Below are 25,906 nucleotides of genomic sequence, written 5' to 3'. Positions count from 1 at the left end.
TCCCCAGAAGTCAGTGTGCAGCATCCGTGGACCTGCCTGGGACCCAGAGGTCTGGCACTTTCTGTTCAAACCCCTCCTGCCTCCCGCTACTGCTACAACCTAATGTTTCAGGTAAGACGCCTCTAGTGGCTCCAGATTTGCCAGGCTCTGACTTGAAATCATTTGCAATGCAATAGTAGGCTGTGAACAAGTGATATTAGATTGATCTCTGCTCTCAGTGGAAAAACAGCTAGAAATCAATGGAAAAACAAATGATCTTTTGATGGGAAAAAGAGAAAGAAGAAGAATTTAGAATGTTTATCATTCATTCTTTCAGTGAGTACTTATTGAGTATCTACTATGTGCCAACCATTGTTCTAGGTGTTTGGAATATATCAAAGAACCAGATGGACAGAGATCCCTGCCATCACGGGGCGCACCAAAGGAGTTGTACTGCGTCTCCCCAGAAACAGCCCCCACAGTCTGTTTTGCCCTCATGTCAATTTTGTTATCCCTGCAGTCAACTGTGACCATCATGCCCCCGTGGCAGTGCCCTTGTTCTAGGAGGCTGGGACTACAGAAAGCAGCTACAGCAAGGGGTGGTGAGCAAGATGGGGGAAGTGGTATATTTCCCATACATTTCCCAAGCTGGACTGAGCCTTTGGGCAGATAAATTTGACCTTTTGGCAGAGAGGATGAAGAAATGAATGCCAAAAGTACGGACTAGCCCAAGGGCTCAGTCATCTGATGGCAGACCCAAGGAGAAGGACTCAGGACAAACATCAGTGGGTGTGGTACATGCCTGTATATGCAGGAAAGCATTGTGGTCAGTTGGTAATATCTGCTACGGAATCTGGAATGGGGAGTAAAATAAGCAGCTACTCTCTTAATCCCTGTGCTAAATTTTGAAATCCCTCTCTCCCTGTCCAACTCCCTTCCCTCCCACCCTGCCTCCAGGGAACTGTTTTCTGTTCCTATAGCTTAGTTTTCATTTTCTTGAGTTTTATATAGAGGGAAACATACAATATGTGCTCTTTTACATCAGGCTTCTTCTTCTTTTTTTTTTTAAAATATTTATTTATTTATTATTTGGTTGCACCAGGTCTTAGTTCCGGCAGGTGGGCTCCTTAGTTGCAGCTCTCAGGCTCCTTAGTTGTGGCTCACCAGCTCCTTAGTTGCGGCACACAGGCTCCTTAGTTGTGGCATGCGAACTCTTAGTTGCGGCATGCATGTGGGATCTAGTTGCCTGACCAGGGATCGAACCTGGGCCCCCTGCATCGGGAGTGTAGAGTCTTATCCACTGTGCCACCAGGGAAGTCCCTACATCAGGCTTCTTTCCCTCAGCATTATCATCTAGAGATTCATCCTTGTCGTTGGCTGTATCAATAATTCATTACTGATGAATGGATAAAGAAGATGTGGTACATATATACAATGGAATATTACTCAGCCATAAAAAGGAACGAAATTGGGTCATTTGTAGAGATGGCGGATGGACCTAGAGTCTGTCATACAGAGTGAAGTAAGCCTGAAAGAGAAAAACAAATATCGTATATTAATGCATATATGTGGAATCTAGAAAAATGGTACAGATGAACCTATTTGCAGGGCAGGAATAGAGACATAGATGTAGAGAACAGACATGTAGACACAGTGGGGGAAGGGGAGCATGGGACGAATTGGGAGATTAGGATTGACATATCTACACTACCATGTGTGAAATAGATAGCTAGCGGGAACCTGCTGTATAGCACAGGGAGCTCAGCTCAGTGCTCTGTGATGACCTAGATGAGTGGGATGGGGGGATGGGGTGGGAGGGAGGTCCAAGAGAGAGGGGATATAGGTATACGTATAGCTGATTCACTTCATTGTATAACAGAAACTAGCACAACATTGTAAAGCAATTATACTCCAATAAAAAAATAATTCATTACTGCTGAGTAGTACTAGTCCCTTGTATGGATATGCAACAATTTGTATATCTACTCACCTGTTGAAGGATTGATGGATATTCAGTTGTTTCCAATTTTAGCATAGAATTTTTTTTCTTTTTTAATAAATTTATTTATTTTATTTTATTTATTTTATTTTTGGCCGCATTGGGTCTTCGTTGCTGCGCGCGGGCGTTTCTCTGGTTGCCGCCAGCGGGGTCTACTCTTCGTTGCGGTCCGTGGGCTTCTCATGGCCGTGGCTTCTCTTGTTGGGAGCATGGGCTCTAGGCGCGCGGGCTTCAGTAGTTGTGGCGCACGGGCTTAGTTGCTCCGCAGCATGTGGGATCTTCCTGGACCAGGGCTCGAACCCGTGTCCCCTGCATCGGCAGGCGGATTCTTAATCACTGTGCCACCAGGGAAGCCCCAGTTGTTTCCAATTTTGACTATTACAAATAAAGCTGCTATAAACATCTGTGTACAAGTCTTTGTACAGATGTACACATTCTTTCCCTTGGGTAAATACCTAGGACTAGAATGACTGGATCACATGATAGATGTTTGTTTTACTTAAGAAGCAGCCAAACTGTTTTCCAAAGTGGTTACGCTATTTTACATTCCCATCAGCAATGCATGAGAGTTAGAGTTATGCCACATCCTTGCCAGCATTTGGTGAGGTCAATCTTTTAAATTTTAGTTACCTGAATATGTGCGTAGGGATATTTCATTGTGGGTTTAATTTGCCTGTTAATGGATAATGATGTTGAACATTTTTCATGTGCTTTTTTGCCTTCCTCTTTGGCTATTACTGTATGTATCTCACTTGGTGGTTACAAGAGCCCATTTTACAGATGAAATTGGAGTCTCCAAGGGAGGTTTAGTGACAAAGCCATTTGGCCAGCAAGTTGCAGAGTTAAAACTAGAACCCAGGTCTGACTTCTAGTCCAAAGCTGTCTTTACCTCAGCTGAAGGTAGAGACAGGTGGAGGATCACCAGCGAGGGGAGAGGGACCACAGGTGAGTGTGAGTATTAGTGTGAGTGTGTGTGTGTTTGCAAGAATGAGGGGAAACTTCGCATTACACTTTGCATGAGGGTCAGATCAGCTATTAACTTTCTACTTTGGGGGGTTTACCATCAAACTGTGGTGTTTTATATTATGCCCACTCCTAGACTACACTCCAAATTAAAGCTCCATTGCTGGAGTACCATTTGTGGCTGTCTCTTGTGCGACTCTTACCCTGCCTCCAAGATTCAGGGCATTGGAAGTGTGTGTGGTGGTAGTGGGCGGGCGGGTAGGACTCTGAATTTCTCATCTGGTTCCCTTTCTACTTCCCGCACTTCCACCCCCTCCCATCTGCTCTCGTCCAGCACATTCAACAAACTCTTCAAGTGTAAAGCTGTTTATAACACGGAGCTGGATCTGTCTGTGGATGAGGTAAGTAGCAAGCACACAGCCTCAGGCCACTCCCCTGGCTTGTTTGGTTCAGGTTGGAAGCATTTAACTGCCCATTCCAAGCAATCCTCCTCTTCATTTACCCTTTCTTGCTTTCACACTTTAAATTCCATCTCTAGACCTTCTCTGAGTTCTCTTTGTAAGCTTATTGGTTTATGGGGAAACAGGGTTGTTTGTTTTGTTTTGTTTTTTTCTGTTCAGTACCAGATCTACCAAACTCATTTAAAAAGTTATATATGAAAAGCATGAAGACCTTCACCCAGTCAAGTAGGCCAAGAGGGATTTGGGATGAAGGACAGTGGAAATATTATAGATTATAGTATTAAGTAGTATAGATTTCATGCAGAACGACATTGATTAGTAAGCTTGTTGTTCATCGGGGCTCTTTCCTGTCTGAATCGCTTGTGGCACAGGGCGTGGGGCGCGTGAGTTGTAGGTGTCCATCCCTCGTGGTGGCTGGTCTTAGTTTGCCCGCGTAATTGACCGCTGACAACTGGCTCATATAAACTGTAGGAGATAAGAATGATGAGTGGGTTTCCTGTCAGGAACCAGCTTCAGTGGGTTGGTGGTGGCGCCTGTGGCCCTGGGTGGAGGCCACAGCGGGCCCAGCGGCCCAGTCACACGAGCCTTGAGTGACGCCTTCTGTCGGCTTTGGAGGCGCGATGGGGGGATGTGGTCCATGTGGCAGGCTGGCCATCACTGTTTCAGGGTCAGCTTCCCACACTTCAGCCCATGTGTGTGCTGGGCTGCTGCAGACAGGCCGAGAGGAAGGACACGTGTGGAGGGAACAAAGCCTCAGCCAAGCCTCCCTAGCACGGGATCAAGAGCCACCCCCCAGTTTGTTCATGCTTTTCCGAAGCCCTCACGTCTGTTCCCCAGCGCGCGTCTCACACAGTCCTCTGGCGTGTGTACTGCTGGCAGTAACATTCGCGTTTTACAGGAGAGGCACAGGGCAGTTCCCTTGAATGCAGTCTGGTCCACCTGGCTTGCTGACCAGGTGCTCATCCTTGAGACGGCCCTTGTCTCACCGCCAGCCCTTTGTCCTCACCTAGAGAGGAAGAAGGGGACGGCAGAGAGGGCAGTAGGCAGGACTCAGAAAATGCGTGTTCAGGCTCTGTCAGTGACAGGTGGTGTGGCCTTGGCTGAGTCACTTAGCATGCTGGGGCCTCAGCTTTCTCAGGTGGAAACACGGAGCCTGGGCGAGAGTGGTGCTTCCTGGTGTGCAGTTGGGATGCCTGGACGCGGCTGGGCTTGCCTGCTTGTCTGCCGGGGGAACTGGCAGACGTCCACCCAGGACTGGCCGAGGAGCCTCAAGGGAAAGAACTGCTGCCAGCAGTGAGAATTCCTTCCCACCTGGGCTGCTTGGCCCTCTGGGGTCCGTGTCCTTGTGCCGGGAAGAGCAAACCCACAGGTAAAACGACGCCAGTTGTATTTGAAGATTTGGGAACATCTTTAAAGTAGTGAACAAGCACAAATGTATTGTGGAATAAAATGGCAACATTCATACAGATTTTAAAGATAGAAAGAAGTTGTCGAGAAACTTCTTGTTTGCAGCAGGCCTCTCCTAGCTCCTTCCCCAGTCCTGTTCCTTCTCTCCTCTGCCTTGAGATGCCTTGGTTGACGGGTGTCCTGAGCAATGAGAGGCAGGCCCATCCAGCCAAAGCAGTAGCAAAGCCTTAGTCACTGGAGGGGACGAGGGATCCAGCTCCACTCTCCCACGCATTTGTGTCTGGACGGGGGCTCCGTAGGCAGAAATGGCAGCAGTCATTTCTCTAGCACCTAGAATCGCGCTGTGGACCGTGCCCCCCCCCACTCCCCGCCCCGTTAGCCTGGCATCTTTTGGGGGCGCCGGTGTGTTTAATGGTGGAGACTGAAAACCACCTCCTGTGTTTGCAGGAGGAAGAGGTGGGGTCTGGTAAGGGGGGCAGGGCAGGAGGGGGCGGGGGCAGCAGCCGCTGGCCCGCGGGCCTCACTGGGTTAGGACTGGCCTTGTCGGTCAGTCTGTGAGATGCCCTTTGGAGAAACCCAGAACCAGAGGGAAGATAGAGTTCCTGGAAGGGGCCAAGTCCTGAGTGGGCTGGGTGCAGGGAGAGCGACAGGAGCCTGTAAACGTTTTGTTTATTGTTTTCCCTTTCCTCACACTACCTTTGTTCACCCTGGCAGCTGAGATCTGGAATCTCAGGTTTCATCTGTTCTTCCCCAGACGCCCAGGGGTTCACGGTAGTTGTAATACATTGTTTTAAATGTTTCAAAAACTCTAATGGAAACCATGATACATCTGTTTTCTGCTTTTTGCATACCGAGTTATGGATGTGTTTGATTAATAAATCATGGGGAACTGAATTAATTATTCCTTAATGATTAGTCTCTTTGGCAGACAACATATTTCCAGACAATATGGGAGAAATGGGAGAAAAATAATAAAGGCGGTCCTTGATGTTGAATAGGTTGGGAAGTAACACAGGATCAGGGGCGCCTTAGAGTTCTGTCCAGACCCCAAAACCTCCAGGAAAAGGCTGCACAGTCTAGAGCTGCCAGAGGCTGGTGGTTCCAGTGGTACAGTGAGAGTGATGGAGGAGAAAGAGGGTGTTAACAGCCGTTTCTTCCCATCTCTGCGGAATCAGGAGGTCATTAGGCCAAGAGGTGGTGTGTGTGAGGGTCACATTAGGGAGAGTCACATTAGGACTCTTCCGAGTCACCATGCCCCAGGCAGAAATTCAAAAAAACACTGGAATCCAGGATCAAGGGGCAGCATGCCTGCTTAAGTAAACAATAGAACGATTCAGCCCAGTGATTCTCAAGCTGTAGTGCGCATCCCCGTTACTGGGAAGACGTTTAAAAGGCCCAGATTTTCTGGCTGAGGAGGTCTGGGGTGAGATGCAGAATTTGCAGGTAGGGCGCGGCTCCAGGTGAGGAGCTGCTCCTCCTGGTTCACGAAGCACACTGTGGGAGACACTCTTCCCCATTTGCTCCCGTCTCAGCTTCTTTCTCCCATGGCTCTCCTCTCACCTTTCCCCAGCCCAGCCTTCCTTTCATCTCCTTCCACCATCTCACTTCCTCAGTGCCTTCCACCCTTTTCCCCCTCCCAGAGTTTTCTCCTGCCTCTTCTCTCCTTTTTCCTCCAGCAGCTCCAGCAGCTTCCCCCTCTTGACTTTCTTCTGAAACAATGGGAAACTTAAATTTCTTGAAAACTGAAATGCAGAAGAAACAAGAGGAAAAAACCAGCCCCTGGCCGGCAAGGGACACTAGTGGCAGGTGATTCGGGACAGTACTGGCTGGCCAAGATGCGAGGTCCCTCAGAGCTGATAGAGCCGTCTGGGGCCGGTACAGCCTGGCCAGGACTCCATGTGACAGTGGACAAGGTCTGCTGTCCTTGAACCAGGGAGCCGGGATCTCCCCGTCGGGGCAGCCTTTGGGATCCAGGAGGAGTGAGGCCAGAGGTGAATCTGTGCTGAGTGAAGGAATGAAGGAAGGGAGGAGGCCGTGTGGTGGTGGGAAGGCAGACACAGCTACCCCAGGCCTGCCACGCTTAGTCGTCGGAGTGAGAAGTACACGCGCTTCTCACCCAGGGACACCTGCCATTCCCAGGCTGGTTTGCGGTTTCTAGCTGTCTGCACCTTTCACCTAAGTGTCCCCGACAAGGAGTGATTTACTGTTATCTGCGTTTTCCCGGCCGGCCCCTCGCCCCCTTGTGTGTCTGCCCTGGCAAGAAACTTTGGGGGTCTTCGAAGAGCCAGTTCAGCTCGCCAGCAAGTCCAGTCAGCTATCAGCACCTCCTGTGTCACTTTTCTGCCAGATATTATTGTGTCTACCAGGAACCAGCGCAACCCGAGTCTGTGCTGGGTGTGTCCAAGTGACAACGTATGGACCCCGGTATCTCATACAGTTTCACCCCAAACTGGCCTAATCCTTCTTATAGCCCTTCTTCCCTGAGAACAAGCAAGGGTTGTTGGGAGATGCAGGAAGCCAAGCATGCCTGTGTTAAGTATCTGTTACCGGGCCACCCTTGTCAGCCTGACTCTTTTCCCTTAGGGTTGGTCTTTACCCAGAGGGCTCTTTGGTCCTTCATGCAAATACATTTCCGAGCTGGCCTCCACCTTGGAGGACTTAGCTTCTGATCAACCTCCTCCACGACACTGTAATTTCACCAAGGGATGAGTTGAATCGGAGGAGCTTTAAGGCTATTGATTGGGGGTGGGCTGCAGAGCCGGGGTGGACCCACTGTTCCACCTGCCCGGCTTTGTGGGTCCTGGTGGGTCGTCTCTGCAGTAAAGTGTGGGGATGAGGTTGTGTGATGTGTAGACTTGATTATTAGCGGCAGACTTGACTGTAAATAGCTTTATAAATGACAGGTCCTGTAGTCCTGGAATCATTAGGCATCTGAGGAGATGACCTAAACTTCACAGCACTCTGTTTTGACTTCTACAGAGGAGGAACAATACACTGTAAGGTATTTACATTCAGGAGGTTGTGAGTCTCAGAAAGCCAGCGCTGAATCACATTAGGTCCTATGAGTGTGATGTCATTATTATTATCCCCTAATAGGTGAGGATCCCCTGTAACGTCACTCAGCTTGTAAGTGGCGGAGTTGACTGAGTCAGGTCACTGAAAAAATCCAGTTTTCGTTCAAGAGAACAGATAGGAGCAGGGGCCGAGGAGATGGCCCTGAGAGTGGTAGGAGGCTCCCCATGCCCAGCCCACTGGGAGGACGAGCCCAGATCAGACCTAGCCCAGTTCCACGTGGCTCTGCCTGGTGGAAACACGGCCTCTCCTGTTTCCTCCTCCCTCTCCACCCTACTTGCCTTGCATGATGCGTGCTCATGGGCTCATGGCTCTGGAGTCTGCAGTGACACAGAGCAGCATGGAAGCCTGGTCAGGACCACATTCACGGGCACACAGCACAGCCAGGTTGAAGCGAGGCACGCCGGTTCATGACTCGCCTGCAGTGGGAGCTGCCTCACCTGCCCCGGCCACTGCCCTGCTCACTCGCTCATGCTGCCCAAGGCTCAGCAGGGCTCAGAAGAACCCGTCAGCAGCTCATGGGGTGGGCGGGGACGGGGAAGAGGGCTGGACCGGCAGCCTGGAGTCCTGGGCCCTGGTCCTGGACCTGCTGCTCTGCAGCTGCTTGAACTTGGGAAACTCACTTCACCTGCAGGCTTCAGTGTCCCCATCTCTAAAATGACAGGGTTGTTCAAGATCCTCACTCTTCGGATTGTCTTAAGGACACTTTCTTTTTTTTTAATGCAGCAGTGGTACTGCCTGGGTGCTTGTTAGAAATGCAGAGTCCCCGGCCCCTCCCTGGACGAATGAATTGGAGTCTGCATTTATGTGATCCCCAGGTGATCTGCATCCAGTTGAGGGAACGCTGCTCTCATCATCTTTGAGATTGAAGTTGGTGCTTGTGCCGTCGGGGGTCCCTGAGATACTGTCCTGTCCTGGCAGATACTGAGTTGTGGACCAAGCCTCGCCTCTGAGGGAACACCCCGACTTTGCACATGCGTTGCCTAAGTGTGCCTTCTCAGTTCCAGCTCTTAACTGGGGTCTCCAGGTGGTTGAAGCTAAATTCTAGGAAGCCCTCCTATGTGGACCTCCTTTTTCTCCCATGGGGTTCATGCAAAGGCCAGCAGGTCGTCAGCTGGAATTGCATTCACTTCGCCCCCTCCTTTTTATCACAGATTTATTCTGCATGCATTCTCCAAAGCAGTGGTCCGGTGCCCACCCTGCAGGAGCACACCCTGTAACTCAGGAGACCTTAGGAGTTGAACAAGTGCCCTCTATGGAGAGCCGTCTCATACGCGCATTTAAATTGCACACTAACCAGCAGAAGAAAGAGCGAAGGAGGAAGATGTGAAGTGAGGAGGGAGATTCCCTTTAGTGAGGGGGGCGCAGGAGACTGGAACCTGCTGCTGCCGCTCAGCCAGCCTCAGCCCCTCCAGCCTCTCGCAGATGTGAACATGTGCTCTGGGCTGAGCGTGAGCCTCGATTTTCAAGATTTGCATATTTGGAACAACATGGCTGCTGTGAAACGACAGCCAACGATTCCATTTGGTTCCCAGCCAAAGAAACAGAAACCTGTTCCACTTCTAGAATAAAAACCTGTCTCGGTCTCATGAAGAGAAGTTATGTGGCCACCAACAAGTGTCTTCTTAAGGAATTGTTCAGTGATTTTGATTATATGTGACTTTCCCTCCTGTGCTAACGTTACAATTTCAAGTAAAGGGAAATGTTTCCTCCATGTATGGAGTCAGGTCTGACACACCGAGAAATTTCCAACTGGGAAGATCAATAGGATTGCAAGCGACGACGGTCAAGGAAGCTTCTGGGTAGGGGGGGAATCTTTCTTCTGGTGCCTTATCTAGAATGTTCTCTCATGATATCTCTTCAGGTTCCTGAGTCCAGCCTAATTCTGAGAAGCTGGCCTGGTGGCCGAGCACAGAGCTTCCAGAAGATTCCACGGTGTCAGGATAACCTTTGTACTGTCTCCATCCACTGGGCTCTGTGCATTTCTTCCCAAGAGGTGCTGTACTGAATGTAGAATTCCGGGATTTGCACAGAGGCAGGTAAAACGAATGGGAAGAAGATGCCCTAAAGCCGGGAGTTTGGGAGTAGTTATGAAACCGTGCAGACCCAGAAATAGGTTATGTTGTGTTAAAAGGCCAATCGGCTTCTTTATTTAGGTAACTACCTCACACCGCAAAAGATCTGAGGCAGCTTCTGGAAGAAACACATACACGTTTAGGGTGAGATATAAATAAAAAGTACAGAATTAAGCTGGGGGACATATAAATTAGTGGGGCAGCTCGAGCACAGGTGACAGGCATGAGCACGTCTGATGGGCCTGTGAAGGTCGCTAGGTGCTCTGGTTGGGCTGCACTGGACTAGATGCAATTGAATTAAGATAAAAATAGAGGCCTGCTCTTAGGATCAAGAAATGAATGACGCAAGGACAGCACAGCAGAGTCTAGAAAATGCTCGTCAGAAACTTGTCAGAAAAATGCCCGGAGGGTTTCATTTGACTAAAAGCTCAATGTGAACACCCCCCCGCGTGGCCCGGTCGTGCAAGTCGGGGGCGGCACTGGTGGCTCCGGGTGTCCGGCACCGAGGAGGGGCACCTCCTGCACTCAGCACTGGCTCTGCATTTGCCTTGGCAACCGGCATGTTGAAATACACTACCACGTGCCGACTGGACGACACCAAGAGGTGGGTGAGGTGGGCCCTGCAGGGGCTCACGCAGTCTGTCCAGAGAGCTGACGAGCAGGAGATCCCATTCGGACTTTGGACGGACTTCCTGTTGGGTGCGCAAGCCCGCAGCGGCGGGGTTATTGCCATAAAAGCCCCACTGTGCGAACATTAGGGCCTCCCCAGACCCTCACAAACGTCTGGGGTGCCGGCAGTGGTGTCAGTGGCCCGGGGCAGGGGTGCTGGTCTCTTGCTGGAGCCTGGAACCCGCCGGAAGCCGGGCACTCGTGGCCATTCCTGGGCAGCCTAGCGGATGCTTTGAAAGCTTCCACCTCACAGCCTCTGGTTCCTCCCGGGTTCTGTTACAGGATGTGTTGCAGAAACAGGGCATCAGCTTGCTTTGCTGCTTCTCCACCAGATGGGACGTGGGCTGAATAGATGAAGATGAGATGGATCAGTCCGAGATTCGAATCTGTCAAAACAAGCATAGTTCTGGGAGTCCACTGGACTCAGTTGTGCATTCTAATGCTGGCCCTCGACAGCATAGGTACAGTGGGCTAGTCCTGAAACTACCTTGAGACTCAGTTTCCTCACCTGCAAAATGGGGATCTGAACCCCTAACCCACAGAGCTGTAAGGATTGAATGAGGTCATGAAAATAAGTGGCCTAATAAATACCGAGGCAGTCACCAAACCTCCGTTTGTCTTCCCCCATCCTTCCGTGCAGGCCAAGCAAAGCTCTCCCTGGCCTCTGGACCCCACCACCCACCTGCACCCCAGGCACAGCCAGACATCCTTCTCCATTTGTAACTTCAGCGTCCTCGTTTCCTCTCTGCTGGCTTCCTTCCCCCCACTTGCCATCCTGCTCCATTTTCTGCATCCCCTTCCTCTGAAGAAACCATACTTCAGACCAGCTATGCCGTCAGGCTACTGGCCTACCCCCTCCATTTCATCGCCAAAGACTTTTTAGACTGATATGGGCTCGCCCCTTTATACATCTCAGCAGCCACTCCACAAGGCGCACCAGTCTCGTTTTTGTCCCCAACCTCACTGATAAAGGCTCATTGCCAAGTCCCATCATCCTTCCTCAGGCTACACCGTGCTTTACGACTCAGCAGCGTTTGAAGGTCAGTTCCCCTCACCGTTGGTCTCGTGTTCTCCTTTGCCTTCTTTGCTACCTGCCCAAATCCTCTTTGGGCTCCCGACCTGCCTTACTTCCCTCCTCCTTCCCACCCTTTACAATCTCGTCCGCAGTCCTGTCTCCAGCCCCTAACTCCATCTCCACGCCTGATCCCCCTTCTGAGTTGAAAGTCTGCACATTCAACTCCAGTTGGGTAGTTCTGCCCATTGATACCGTCTGCACCCCCAGCTCTGCACGTGCAAAGGAAAACACCTCATTTTGAGCAAACCCCTGCCTTCCCCTGACCTCCTTGTTCCACGGTGGCAGTGCTTCCTGAAGCCTTTGACACCGCTACCCCCCCGAGAGACACCAGGACGTCCGTCTGTTGTCCACCATGCTCTCTCTCTGTCCCTCTCCCCTCCTCCCTGTGGCCATCATTTTCTCTTATTACTACCCCTGCTTTCCAATGGTCCCCCGTCCCTGTGCCTCTCCTCCCCTACCCCTGCTGCACGTGACACCAAGTTACTCTTCCTCAAGCAGAGCCCAGCCGTGTTGCTCTCCAGGCCATGAAGTCATCAAAAATTCCTCCTTGCTTTCCAAGTTTCAGAATCCTCATCTGGCTGTCAGCATCCTCCAAGTTCAGCAATGAGCACCCCTAACCCCGGTCCCCTGTGTCTGCTCACCCCTTCTGGGCCACCCTTTCATTCTTCCCTTTCTGCGGTCCTTCCCTCTGGCTCTGCCCGAGTGCCAGCTCTGCCTGTCACGTTCTTACTTGTTGCTCAGGACCCAGACGTCTGAAGCCACACACCACCCCCTTTCCCACCCAGCCAGGGGGGCTTCTTCCTCATCTGGGCTTTCAGAGCCCCATGTGAGACTGCGCTCCTTCCGTGTACTCTTTGTGAGGCCCTGTGTACTTGCTTTACCTCTCCCTCTAGGTTAAAAATTCCTCCAGGGATTAGAGGAATGTCTGGCCCTCCACGCAGCCCCAGCCTGTGCCGAGCAGGGGTGCAGGCCTTTCTGTCTGGCTCTGCTCTGAGCCGACCGGCAGCCCCACTGGCCCCTCCGCGGCAGAGAGGAGAGTCTGCGTGTTGGAAAAAGTTAACTTTCCAGGGCTCAAGGCCGTGAGCCTCCCATGCCGTTTGACTTCGGTTGCTGGGGAGCGGGAGTGTTTGTTTCTGTGGGGTGTGTTTCTGGTACACGCGTGGCAGGTGTGAGGGCGTGTTTGTGTGTGAACAGGGCGGATGGGGTGTGGAGGCCATGTGAGTGTGAGGCCATGTGAGGGTGTGCGTGTGACCGTGTGTGCACGGGGAGGGACGCATGTGTAGGGTGTTGATGTGTGTAGAAGGTGTAGGGGAGGAGTGTTGGCGTGTGTGGGTGTGTGAGTGTATCTGTGATAGACTGTGTGCATATTGGGTGTTTGTGATGTGTGGCGGTCATGGGAGAGGTGGGTGTGCGTGTAGGGTGTGTGTGTGTCGGTGGGCGTGCTTATGGGGGGAATCTAGGTGCATGTACGTGGGGGGATGTGTATGGAGGGCGGGGCTGTGGATGTATGTATGGTGTGTGTGTGTGTGTGTGTGTTTGTGGGGGGAGTGTAGTCTCACACCCTCTTGTTAAAGGACAAGCGCCCCCCCCTGCCTTTGCAAAGATTTTATCTACAAGAAATGCCCAGCCAGTAGAGCGTGGAGCAAACAAAGCTTCGGGAAATACAGTGACCAAGTGATAAAATCGCTTGGTACACAGTTGAGCGATAAAAACAAGCCAGTCGTCCTGAAACTCCTGGGGGGACTTGGAGGTTTAGTGACCAGATGGCCCTGCCCTGTCGTGACTCCTGCCTGGGATGTGGCCTGCTTCTCTCTGGGTGGGGTGGGGGGGGCGGTCCTAGCAACCATCCTGCTGAGACTGGGGGACGTGCTGGGCTGTGAATTCACGGAACCCGTGTTCTTCCCTTTGCTCCACTCTGAGAATTAGGGAAACAGCAGAGCCAGTTACAAACTGCCCTTAAATCATGAATATGGTTGGAGATGATGCCCAGGCCAAAGGTCATACAAAGTAAGGGGGTTGAGTCTAGGCCTTTCAGAAATATCTTTCAGCGTCGGAACTTGTGTTCACATGAAGCCTTACGTGAAAGTTCAGTGTGAACTTTCATACAGGGCTCTGGGGGAGGGGGGGTTGTGGCGGGGCTGCCGGCATCCTGCCTACTCACTCCCTCCCCAGCCCCAGCCCCCAGCGGCCTCTGCAGAGAACAGTATGAAACCTCTCCTGGGGACCAAACCTCCTACTTAAAGGGACGTCAAATGACTTGCCTGAGGTCATCCAGGAGGTGGTGAGCAGCTCCTATAAGTGAGCAGCCCCTGCACAGCGGGTCCCGGTCCACTGTAACCCATCACTCTGGGCCGGCCCCAGACATTGTCGGGGATGCAGGGTCCAGATGAAGCTGAATGAAAAGGGCCAGCTGGCTCTAGGGTCCTGTAGAACTTGGAGTTTGGGGACTGAAAAGGTGAAGGAGATATTTGCGTGATTGTATTCAGTGGAGGCTACAACGGACCCGCAGCTTTTGACGTCTCTTTGAGCCTGGACAGAAGTCTGGTGTTCTGGGGCAGCCCTCACTCTTACACCCACTCAGGAGTCTTAACGCCGTATGCTGCTTGAAGGATTGGTCGAAATGCTTCAGGGATGTCTGTCCTAGAGGAAGGTCCCACCCCGCTGTAATGGACCAGCTACCTGCGTCGTGACAGAGGTTTATCAGAGTGTCCCTTGTTTTATCAGTTGTCACTCACACGGTGCTATACGCACGTTAAATTAATCTCTGCGACACCCTTATGAGGTCAGGGCTGTTATTAGCATCAGCTCTGAAACAGAGGCTAGTATTAGTACCATCTCCATTTTACAGATTAGGAAACTAGGGCATGGAGTCATAGCTAGGCCCATAGCTAGTCCATAACTTGCCCCAGGCCACATAGCTAGTAAGCAACAAAACTGTATTCAAACCAGACAGTCTGGGTCTTGACCCATGGTCTTCACTACTGGGTTATTGAACTACCTTCTATTCAGTGAGGGGAGGATGTGCAGGATGAGGAGACTGAACCTGGAGACCCCTTCTTGTTTAGGCAAGTGACTGAGATCCCCAAGTGGGCGTGAACTGCCCATCGTCATCACTGTCATCATCGTCATCCGTGCCGCGGCCAAGGTGGTCTTTTGGAAACAGAGATCAAATTATGTCAAGTCCCCACCCCTGCTTACATCTCTTTACTGACTTCTTATTGTTCTTAAAATAATGGCTAAAATCCTTGAGAGGGTTTTTTAGGCCCTGCCTGGTCTGGCCTCCCCACACTGCAGGGCCCTAACCCTGTCCTGCACTTGCCCTCTGCCCTTCAATCACCCTGCTGTCTTCTATTTCCTGCTACCCCAGGAAGTTTGCTCAAGCTATTGCCTCTCTCTGTAAGACTCCACCTTCTGGGTCAGCCTCTCTACTGAACGTTCCCAAGGAGCGGTGTTCCTTTTCTTCCTAGTCCTCACCTGAATCGTACCTTGTTAGTCAGACTGTCTGGTTAATGTCTGTCTCTTGCCTGACGGGAACTCCTCGAGGGTAGAGACCTCATGTGTCTTACTCTTCCCAGCACCCGCACTGCCTTGCACAGTGCCTGACGCATCCTCGTGAATGAGCAAACAAGTTTGGGGTCCCTTCTTGCTTTGAAGTTTCATGATGCACATTTTGAAGTTTCAAGCTGACCCCCACCACTACCAATTTAAGGCACACCAAGGTACCCCCAGCTGGGACTCTGGGTCAGTTTACTCCCCTCTGCTGTATGTTTGTAACAACACTTGGCATGTGTAAGAACCACATTATGTGCAAGGAGCCTCTTCCTGCCTTACCTCTTTTTGACCATTGCAACAACAAGGGCTGGTAACATTATCCCCATTTTACAGACGGGAAGACTGAAGCTCAGGGCATGATGCCTCCTGTGCAATGTCACCAGCAAACAAGTGGTGCTGCTCCGAGCAAGGCCCAGGTGCTCTGACTTCTCATCTCTTTCCTTTCACCTGCCAGGGACAGTTTAGCCTCCCCTACTGAAACCTCTTCAAACTGCTGCTCTGTCTCTCACTTCCAAGGGTCGCGTGGAATCCCCCAGAAGAGACGCGATTATTATTTCCTCCTTCCAACTCTGCAATGACCTTTGCTCTCACATGCAGCACTCAAAGTGGAGTGCTTGGCTGTGCCTGAGTGCAGGTCCCTGCCCACCTGGGAGGAGGGGATGTTGACCAAACCAACCAGGACTCCGACTTTAGTCCCCTGGGGAGAGCTGGCCATCTCTAATTCAGGCTTGTGGGGGCCAGACTAGCTCTATCTTTTGCTTTCCATGCCCATGTGAAAAATCTTACAGTTACCTGCCTCCTTGGTTACACATGGTCAGCCGAGCTCTGGCCCAGCTGGGATGAAATGGTCAGCCATGGTCCCTTGACTTCCGGTGTCCCGGGCTGGCTGGGGGGTGCTGGCTGGCTGGGGGTGGGGGGTGGGGGCACTGCTGAGAGGGGGGCAGATGCACTGAGCGGGGACGTGGAGACAGGTCCCGACCCCCTCCCGTGTGTCCCACCTGGGCAGGTACAGGGAGGAAGCAAGTGAGAAGGGCCATGCTGGGTGGTTCTGCTCTGTTTCCTACCGCAGCAAGCAGCTCACAAGGCAAGGCATAAGCAGCATCGGGGAACTTTCCATCCTCTTCTAGGGCCAAAGGCTTTTCTCCCCAGCAAGGATTCTCCCCAACAGAGGATCGAGATGGGCTCCTTTCTCCAAGTTTTAAGCTGAAGGGATAACTTCCTGTTCTGCATGGCAGGACCACTCGTGGTGGATCAGAAGTCATGGGGTCTGTGGAGACCCTCTTTCCAGTTTCCATGAGGAAAAGGGTCCCCCGGGGGAGAAGTACCTGCCTCACGTTCTCTTGGCCAGCCGGAGCCCAGGTTGACAGAACCCCCAGCTGGGGGACAGTCTTTGGGCCACTTGCCTGTGTAGCCTGAGAGGGTTCCAGCCTCCCCCTGCTCGTCCCAGCCTCCTGGCCACCCCTCCAGGCAGGTCTCCTGTGCACTCACCTGGTCCCTGGCGGGGCATTTGGGGTGGGAGCGCAGCATGCCCCTGCCCCTCCACCTGCCAGGAAGCCTGAGTCCTTCCTCCTCTGCCCGCCTCCAAACTACAAGTCCAGTTTCTCAAGAGTCACCTCGATGTTGAGGGAGTACCAGATGATCCAGAAGAGCAGGCTGAAAACCAGGATCAGGGACCCCGTATAGACCAAGAAGTCCCAGAAGTCGAGGGAGGCGAAGATGCCCAGTAGCAAAAGGACCAGGCCCACAACGTCGAGCACGAGGGCCAGGCCGAGGAAGAGAGCACAGCGCCCAGGGTGGCATCTTCCCCAAGGCCTCCCCAGGAGCATTGCCTGGGAGGCAGGAGCGGGAGGGGCCCAGCTGCACTCCCGGGGCTGATTTGCATGGGAAGGTGGCAGTGCTGCTGGCCTCTGCCTTCGCTCCTCGCTGGGTGTGAGCAAATGAGTGAGCCGCCCATCTGGAGCCACACGGAAGTACACGTGGACCTCCCTTTATGAGCATGGCAGCCAGTGGGGCGGGATATTTCTTAACTGTTTCATGGCTCAGGAATGACATCCTCATCACTGAGGCCAACCAAGTGACGTGGCAGGAGAGGAGTCAGGGTGCCCTTGGATGGATTTGGGGACTTGGGACCTGTGGGTCTGGGGGAGGGGCTGTCCTGCCCTCGTTCTGCCTCTCAAGTCCTGGGCAAGTCCTCCCGGGCTCCTGAGACGTGTGGTAGGGTCGGGGCTTCCTCCCCTACCCGCTTCTGCCCTACTCTTCCTGGTGGGGATGGGAGGTTTTATGTAAAAGCTGTGGAAGAGAGTTTGTTGATGTAAATAGATTTTGAAATTGTGCCGTAAGAAGTGCATCAGTAGCAGGAAAAGTTGGTGCAGCTTGTAGATTCTCTGCTCTGAAGCCCCCAGGACCCGAGCTTCCTACAGTAAAGCTCATCACAGCCCTTTGGGATGAACACAGATCCTGGGAAGGAACAGCAATGAAAAAGACTGAGAGGACAGAGAGGGGACGCCAGGGAGGGAGGGGACTCGTGCCCCTGTCTGGGTGGGCTGGACATGGACCAGAAGGCAACTCCTGGCAAAAGTCAAGAAACGTTTACCTGGTTCTCTGGCGGCGTGTGTTTTCCAGACTGACTAACTCCATGTTTGCTTTCTGTCGCGGGGACACTGCCCGCAATCCTGGGGGTTATGTGTGAAGTAGGTCTTATCACCGGGCCACTCCCAGGGTGTGCTGAGTGAACACCAACTGAGGACAACATGGCAGCGGTCTGGTCTTCAGCCGTCTCTGCGGGGCCGCGCAGCCAGCGCTCCTCTGTCCCCCGTCCACCGTGGGCCTTGAACAGGGCACCAGACCTCTCTGGACCTCTGTTTCCCCACACAACTGAAAAATAATTTCTACTCTTTCTTTTGCCTTCTCCTGTGGATGGGAAGGGGTTCACATTTAGGGAGAAGGGGTTCAAATTTAGTTTCCTATGTGTAAAATAAGCAGGATGAAGAGAAACTTTCAGAAAAAAAGCATTGGGGAGGGAGAGAATTTTATAAGTTGCGGATTTTAGGATCTGAAACACAAGACTTGACTGAAACGAGCTAGCTAGTCTGGAGCATCTCAAAGTGAGAAGTCACTAAAGCCAATCTCCCACCCCATATTTGCATCATTTTCCCAGTCTGTCCTCAGAAGGGATTAGGTACCTACACAAGAACACCTCCCCGGGTAGGAGAAGCCATGAGTCTTCCAATCTGTTGCCCCCAGCTTTAACTAGAGAGAGTTTCTTGGGAAGAACAGTTGAAGGACCGCAATGCCCTCTGCAAGGGCAGGTGGAGAAACCCTAGTATGGCTGGGCAGGGCCAGGCTGGTGTGTCCAGGCCTGGCTGTCCACAGGTTCCTGGGCTCCTCTGCAGCATCTTGTATACGTAAATGTGAGCAACAATTTTAGTGTGAAAATTTCTGGGTGCCAGGAGGTCTCTGAGTCCTGAGCCAACCGGGATGGTTGGTTATCATACTCCTGAAATGCTGGGTCAAAGAGAAGCTGGTGCGAGGGGGATAAATTAGGAGCTTGGGGTTAACAGATGCACACTACTTTATATAAAATAAACAGCAAGGTCCTACTGTATAGCACAGGGAACTGTATTCAATATCTTGTAATAACCTATAATGGAAAAAAGAAAAAAAAAGAAGCTGGTAAGAGTGAAGTCGTCTCCCCTCCACCCCACTTGAGGTCAGCTTTACTCAACACAGACCCTCAGCATCCCAGGGGAACACAGGTTCCTCAGGTTCTGGAACTCCTCCAAATTTTAATTTCTACTATTTTTCACACACACACACACACACACACACGTTTCCAGCTGAAAAAACCATGACATATTCACGAGCAAAGGGGAGGAGATTGAAAGCACTCACCATTTCTGTATCCAGAGCTAGGCAGCATCCTCCCCTTGGCCTTCATCCTCCAGAATCACAAATATCGCTCCTCTTCCTTATGGAAATGGGCCACCCTGTTCTCCGCCTGCAGCCTGCCTTTTCCTTCTCACACTACACGGCCATCCTTGCGAGTGTCTAACCGTGGGCCACCCAGGAGCCTGGCCAGGCTATGAGGAGCCCTCCACCCCCGCCCGATGTGTCTTCCTGCTCCTGTTCCCTGACGTCCATCTCCTGTGTGTTGAGGCGTCTAGATGTCCACACAGCTGGGGGAGACGGGACGGGTGATGGAAAGCCAGGTGAGACCCAGGCCCTGAGTGGGGCAGGCTGGAAAAGTGGGAGGCCGAGCAGTGGGGGGGGTGACTAGGTTTGTGGGGGATGGAGATTGGCCTAGATCAGGGGCAGGTCATACAAGAAACAGTCACTTGAAAGGCTCAGTTTAACAAGGATGCCGCCACCCTCTTCCTCCCCCAGGGAGCTTGCATGGCCTTTCCATGGTTGGAAACAGGGGCTTGAGGGTCCTGGGGCTGCTGTGACAGAGAACCCCAGACTGGCTGGCTTGAACAACAGAAACTGATTCCTCCCAGTTCTGGAGGCCACAAGTCGGAGATCTGGGCATCAGCAGGGTGGGTTCCTTCAGAGGGAGAATCTGTTCCAGGCCCTTCTCTGTGCTCCTGGTGGTTTCCTGCTCATCTTTGTCATTCTTTAGCTTGTAGATACATCATCTTCATATTCAAGTATCATCTCCTTGTGTGCATGTCTCTGTGTCCACATTTACCCTTTTTATAAGGACACCAGTTGTTATTGGATTAGGGACCCTCTCTACTCCAGTAAGACCTCATCTTAAAGAATTTCATCTGCAATGACCCTGTTTCCAAATGAGGTTCTCATCTGAGGTACTAGGGGTTGGGATTTCAACATATGAATTTGGGGTGACACAATTCAACCTGTAACAATAGCTAAAAGGATTGTTTATTTGGGGATATCCTTTGACTTTAGCTGTGGTATATATAGAAAATTTAGTCTCTCAAACCAAGGTTTCAGAAACATCATGACAAAGTTAGCACCCTATTAAAGGTGGCCCACCATGCCACCAGGCACCAGGAGGAGTGCTTCAGCCCCTGGGACACCGAGATGCCCTTGGTTGTCCCTGGGTCCCCGGGAGAGAAGCCGAGGACGCAGGGCCTTCTTGCTGCCTGGGCTCTGGCTGCCCCCCTCCCCCTGATCACTGAGGAGCTCATCATCCTCCACAAGTGGGTAACCCCAAGTGACCTCAACACATTTAGAAGCCTGAGCCTAAGTGGGATTTAAATCAGACCAGTATTTTTGAGCACCTACTATGTGTCGGGCAGCAGGGAATAGCATCAACTACAGAACCTGACATCGGAGTTAACATTCTAAGGGGGGAGACAAATAATGAATAATTAAACAATACATAAATGATATCATTTCAGAGAGTGATAAATATGATGGAAAAAAATTACCAAAATGGGGAAATGTAAGACAGTAGGCATCTGTTATGCTTTCTGAACCATGAACGTGGTGTGTAGGGCACAGCTGGACGCCCGGACCCCTGGCCAGTGACTCCCAGGGCTGGTCTCTTAGGGCCCCTCTGCCCCTCCACTTCTGAGGATCCTGGGGGCTGCAGCCACCCCTGTGGCTCCGAGAGGGCTGTGCTCCTGCTGCCACCACACGGTGCTGCCTCCTCTTGGCAGTTGGGACCTTGTCACTGCCTTGGCAAAGTCATCATGATCTGTCATCTCCCTGTGATGTCATGAGTATGACGGCCTCTCCGTGACCTGGATCCTAAGGGGCAAGCTGAGACTAAGACAGGAACAGGCCAGCCGGGTGCTCAGCTGACCCAGAGTCACGGTTCCGGGCCTGACTATTTGACTGACCAAGGCTCAGTCACCTCCTGAGTGACAGGGATCAGATGCTGAGCAGGTCTAACCACACGAGCCTGTGCCACTCATTAGCTGTGCAAACTTGGGAAAGTCACTTGCCCTCTCTGTGCCTCGATTTCCTCATTGTAAAATAATGCCTTATTTCACAGGGTTACTGTGAAGAATAAGTGAGTTCATAGGTATAAAGTGCTTAGAACCTGCACTCTGGGACATAGACAAGTGTTACCGTGTGGTTGGCACTGATGTCTTTTATTACATCCTTTCTGCCACGATGCTTCTGTAGGGAAAACCCCAGGTTGGGAGGGAGCTGCCACCGACTCTCCTGCACCATCATCCTCTTCCCTTTATCAGTCTTGGCTTCGCCTGATGGCAGCTCCCTGTCCCACCGCCCCCCACTGGGTCCGTGCTGAGCACCCCCCTCCATCCTTGATGGCTACATTTCCGCCCCTGATGGATGCCTTAGCCTCGTGAAATGCCTTTCCAGTCCCCAGTCTCATCTCTACTGCAGCTGCTCTTTATCTCCATCATTCGCAAATCTCTCCACCGTCCCTACTCTCATAACCCAGTGTTTACCAAGCCTCATATGTGTGCTGCCCCCAGGATTCTGCCACAACTGCAGTCTGCTTCTATTCTTCATTATAGAACACCATTTTAATTTGTTAATGTGTTATTATATTAATTTGCTAATATTATAATATTATGTTAATTTTTTTCTTTAAATGGATTTTAACTTCAATTAATTATTGCCACCACCAGTGGAAAACTGATATTACTTATAACAGACAGCAAGTATTTAAGACTATATACACTGAAAACAAACTTTCTAATTAAACTAGCCCAGAGGTCATCAAACTTTTTCTGTAATGGGCCAGATATAAAACATTTTAGCCTTAGTGGCCCATAAGGTCTCTGATACAACGATTCAATTCTGCCATTGTAGCCAAGGGGTCATAGTTTTATTGTGTTCCAATAAAACTTTATTTACAAAACTAAGCAGTGGACCAGACTCATCAACTCCCGAACTAGACACAGTTGTCTATTGAAGCTGCTGAACCTGAGGCCCGTTCTCTTTCTCAAATGAAGGCCTGTGATGCACAGATTTCAGAGGGGACAGATTTACAGTACCCATTTGAGATTTAGTCCCAGAAGTCATAGGAAAGACTGGATGAGAATTAAAGTGACTATGCCATGAACCCGTGTGCCAGCCAGAATCATTTCATATAGCCCTAGAGGTACAGTGCTGGAATTTGGAAAAACATTGATGCTGATCAGTGATCTCCAATGAATCTTCATGTATTCCTCCTTTTTCCTGGGCTGGAGCCTAGGGTCACTATTTTCAGAAAAACATTCACTCTTATTTTCGGAGCATCCGACAATTTTCAGAGATGTTCATTCTTCCTGTTAGGCTACCAGAGGGGGTTGAGAGAGCTCCCCAGAGCGTCCTTCCTGGGCCTCTAGACTCCATCTACATGCAGCTCAGGGAGCCCTTCCTGCTGCTTGGCAAACCCTTTAGCTTTCTCCCCTGGTCTTTCTATCTTATTCCCCACAGGGCTAATCTAACCATTCATCACTCTTACTCAGACCTCAAGAGCGTCCCGTATCACCCCTCCCCCTTGCCCATCACCTTCGGTCTCAGTAGGTTGATGACGTTGTCCCCTATTTAGCAGAGAATCATATTTCCATGCACTTGGGCTGCACTTGTATGTACAATGGCATCCGTCCACATTCAGCATCAGCTTGTCCTCCCAGCAGCCCTGTTCCTGCTCCAGAGTTGAGAGCAGTTGAGAGACTCGCCTACGTTCACTCAGAAAGTAACAGCTGTGGCTGCACCCTGTCTGTTGGTGGGTCCGCACTAAATACAAATACCACGTCTCCCTCTTTTTCGGCTCCCAATCCGCATGCCAACTCTTTCCCCAGCATCCTTGGAGAATCAGGTTAGTTCCATTCCTAATCCCATTTAATTAAAAATTATTTTTTAAAGTTATTTAGTTGTAGTGAAGTATACACAACACATATTTATCATTTTAACCATTTTTAACTATACAGCTCAGTGGCATTTAGTACACACACATTGTTGTGTGCAGCCATCACCTCCATCCCTTATCAGAACCTCTTAATCGTCTTCAAATGAAACTCTGTCCCCATGAAACAATAACTCCCCATTCCTCTCTCCCCAGCCCCTGGCACCCACCATTCTACTTTCTGTCTCTGTGAATTTGATTACTCTAGGGACCTCATGTCAGTGGGATCATATTATGTTTATCTCTTTGTAACTGCCTTATTTTATTTAGTACAATGTCTTCAAGTTTCATCGGTATTGTAGCATGTGTCAGAATTTCCTTCCTTTCTAAGAGTGAATAATATTCCATTGTATGTATGGACCACATTTGGTTTATCCATCCATTGTCGATGGACACTTGCGTTGCTTTCACCCTCTGGCTATTGTGAATAATGCTGCTATGAACATGAGTGTACAGATATCTGTATGATTCCTTCCTTCAAGTCTTCTCAGTATGTACCTAAAGGTGAAATTGCTGGATCATATAGTAACTCTTTAACTTTTTGAGGAACCTCCGTACTGCTTTCGATAGAAACTGCACCATTTTCCATTCCCGCCAGCAGTTCACGAGGGTTCTAATCTCTCCACATCCTCACCCACCCTTGCCGTTTTCTGTTCTTTTGATCACAGCCATCCTAATGAGTAAGATGCAGATGCTTATTTAATTGGATGGTTACTTTTATAGTACCTGGCACATGCATGGAGGTAATTTGTTGAGTTTTCCATCTCCCTCGCTAGGCCTGGCATCCCTCTCAGGGCACGGCTCTGCCTTCTCCTTGTAATCCAGCACGCACTGTGTATGACTAGATTCATTTTATAACTCCCAGGCACTCCCAGACATTGGGAAAGCTGAGAGTGATTCCCCAGAGTTCCTCCGACTCTGCCCAGATCCATTCAGTGTCCCTTTATAGCTTTCATCTCTTGCTTCCTCTCTATTTCTGAGGAAGCTGTGCTCCCACAACTCCTTCTGAAGCAAAATGCTTCCACGATGATACCGTGAAGTCTCATCACACAGTGGAAATGGTCTACTGTGCTTCTAGTTTTTATTTTCCACACCCTTTAGTTTTGCCATCTGTTTTTGCTGGCACTCAGCTCTGAATTAAGTGCTGGGCACATAGTAAGACTTATCAGAGCTATAAATCCAAAGGCATCGCCCCCAGGATATCTGCTGGGTTTGGTGCTAGAATCTTCTGTCACCATTTTCCTTGCCTGCCTCAGGAGCAGTCAATTGCAAAGCCTGTTTGCAGGTTCCAGGGTGAAGCTGCACAGGGCTCGGCTGTCCGTGACCCACTTCCTCTTCCAGCCAGGCCCAGGGCCGCGCTCCCGGCCTCTGCTTGGGTGCCTCCACCTCCAGGCTCCACGTCTAATTGCCTCTCCACCGTGGGCTCCGCTGGGGCTGGGCTCAGCTCTCTTGAGCTGCTGAGACATCTTTGGGTGCAAAGTCAGCTAGAAGTGAGCTAGAGAAATGCAGTGCCTGCCTTCAGGGAGCTTCAAGTGGTGACAGGGAAGAGAGGAAAGAGGCTTGGGGAGGGCAGGTGTCGATGAGTCATGTAAACTAATGTATCAATATGACAAGAGATCAGTGGGACGAGAGATCCCATCCTATGAGAACGAGACAAAGAAGGCATGGGCCCAGGTTTCCCTGAGGAAGTGATGTTTGCGCTGAGACCTAAAGGCTGAGCAGGCGAGCTGGGTGAGGAGGGGTGGCGAGGAGGTGACGGCATTCTAGGCAGAGCAGGAGAGTCTGCAAAAGCTGTGAGGTGGCAGGTGGCCCTGCCGGTGTGGCTGGGACAAGAGGAGGAAAGGCAGTAAGGCGCTGTGTTCATACTTTCTCCCGAGAGCACTGGGAAGCCGGCAGAGAGTGTTGGGCAGAAGGTGGTGTGACCCGCGTTTTCTCAGGAGGACACTTGCTGCTGTGTCCAGAGAGTACTGGAGGGACCGGGAACGGGCACATGGCAGGCAGTAAGCGTGGCTGCCGTAGACCAGGGAAGAGGAAAAGCTGGTGACAGTGGCGATGGAAAGGAGTGGATTGATTTGAGAGATAACCAGGGACTGGAATCAACAGGACACGGTGACAGACTCAATATGGGGATGAGGGAAAGGAAGGGGTCGTTGTCGAAGACGAGGCTTCTGTTTTGTAAAGCTGGATGCTCCGGGCGCCTCCGGAGATGGGACAGACAGGAAGAGGGCCAGGTGTGGTTGAGAAGTTATGAATTCAGTTCGGGACACGATGGGTTTGGTACACTGGTTGGGGGCTCTCGCTCTGGGCTGGAGACAGGAATTTGTGATTCAGCGACAAATTGGTGGTAGGGATGAGATGGCTCAAGACTCCTTGAGACAGAGCTCAGTAAGAAAGGAGGACCTGGGACGGATCCCGAGGCTCTCCCACACGTCGTGGCTGCATGGACTAGGAGAGAGAAAAAGAATACCTGCAGAGATAGCAGGAAACCATGAGCTGGCTGTGTCTTGAATCCAGAGGAAGAAAGTGTTTCAAGAAGAAAATGAATGGTCAGCTGTGTTGAGTGCTCTTGGAAGATTAAGTCCACTAACGTATCTTCCCAGCGGCGGGAGGGCTCTGGGAGAACGGCCTTGTCTTCCCCTTCCTTCTGCAGGGCACCTTCTTATTGTCCTCCTGAGCCCATGGCCACTGGGGCTGCAGGCAGGTGGACCCGGAGGGGGTCAGCAAATACCTTGAGCCTGGCCAGAGGAAAATGGCCTGGGAATTTCTCACCTGCAGGATGCATTAGAGCAGGGGAGCCAATGATGGAGAGTCTGGAGCAAG

General features: G+C 51.2%; 2 protein-coding genes across 8 annotated transcripts in view; one reads left to right on the top strand and one right to left on the bottom strand.

The window, feature by feature from the left end:
* The window catches only part of ADPRM (ADP-ribose/CDP-alcohol diphosphatase, manganese dependent), a 339,223-nt gene that overhangs the window by 75,337 nt on the left and 237,980 nt on the right, over positions 1 to 25,906 (top strand). For 2 of the 7 annotated variants that reach the window (XR_009698318.1, XM_061175494.1), the window contains exon 4: positions 8 to 111. The exons of the other annotated variants lie outside the window; for them this stretch is intronic. Coding sequence is in view for 1 of the 2 variants with exons in the window: in XM_061175494.1 (XP_061031477.1) it covers positions 8 to 103 (96 nt within the window). In the remaining variant the exon portion in view is untranslated. The remainder of the gene's footprint in view (positions 1 to 7; positions 112 to 25,906) is intronic. 7 annotated transcript variants of the gene reach the window in all.
* On the bottom strand, positions 16,839 to 17,078 carry TMEM238L (transmembrane protein 238 like). The gene has a single exon (XM_061175597.1). It carries the CDS (start codon positions 17,076 to 17,078, stop codon positions 16,839 to 16,841), a length of 240 nt encoding a protein of 79 aa, XP_061031580.1.

This window comes from Eubalaena glacialis, chromosome 19, assembly GCF_028564815.1.
Source record: "Eubalaena glacialis isolate mEubGla1 chromosome 19, mEubGla1.1.hap2.+ XY, whole genome shotgun sequence".
Taxonomy (NCBI): domain Eukaryota; kingdom Metazoa; phylum Chordata; class Mammalia; order Artiodactyla; family Balaenidae; genus Eubalaena; species Eubalaena glacialis.
The sequence above is the reverse complement of the archived record's forward strand: the minus strand, read 5'-3'. Positions and strand labels throughout refer to the sequence as shown.

Excerpts from the sequence above, each read along its gene's own strand:
- TMEM238L (XM_061175597.1), bottom strand. The coding sequence starts at position 17,078 with ATGCTCCTGGGGAGGCCTTGGGGAAGATGCCACCCTGGGCGCTGTGCT.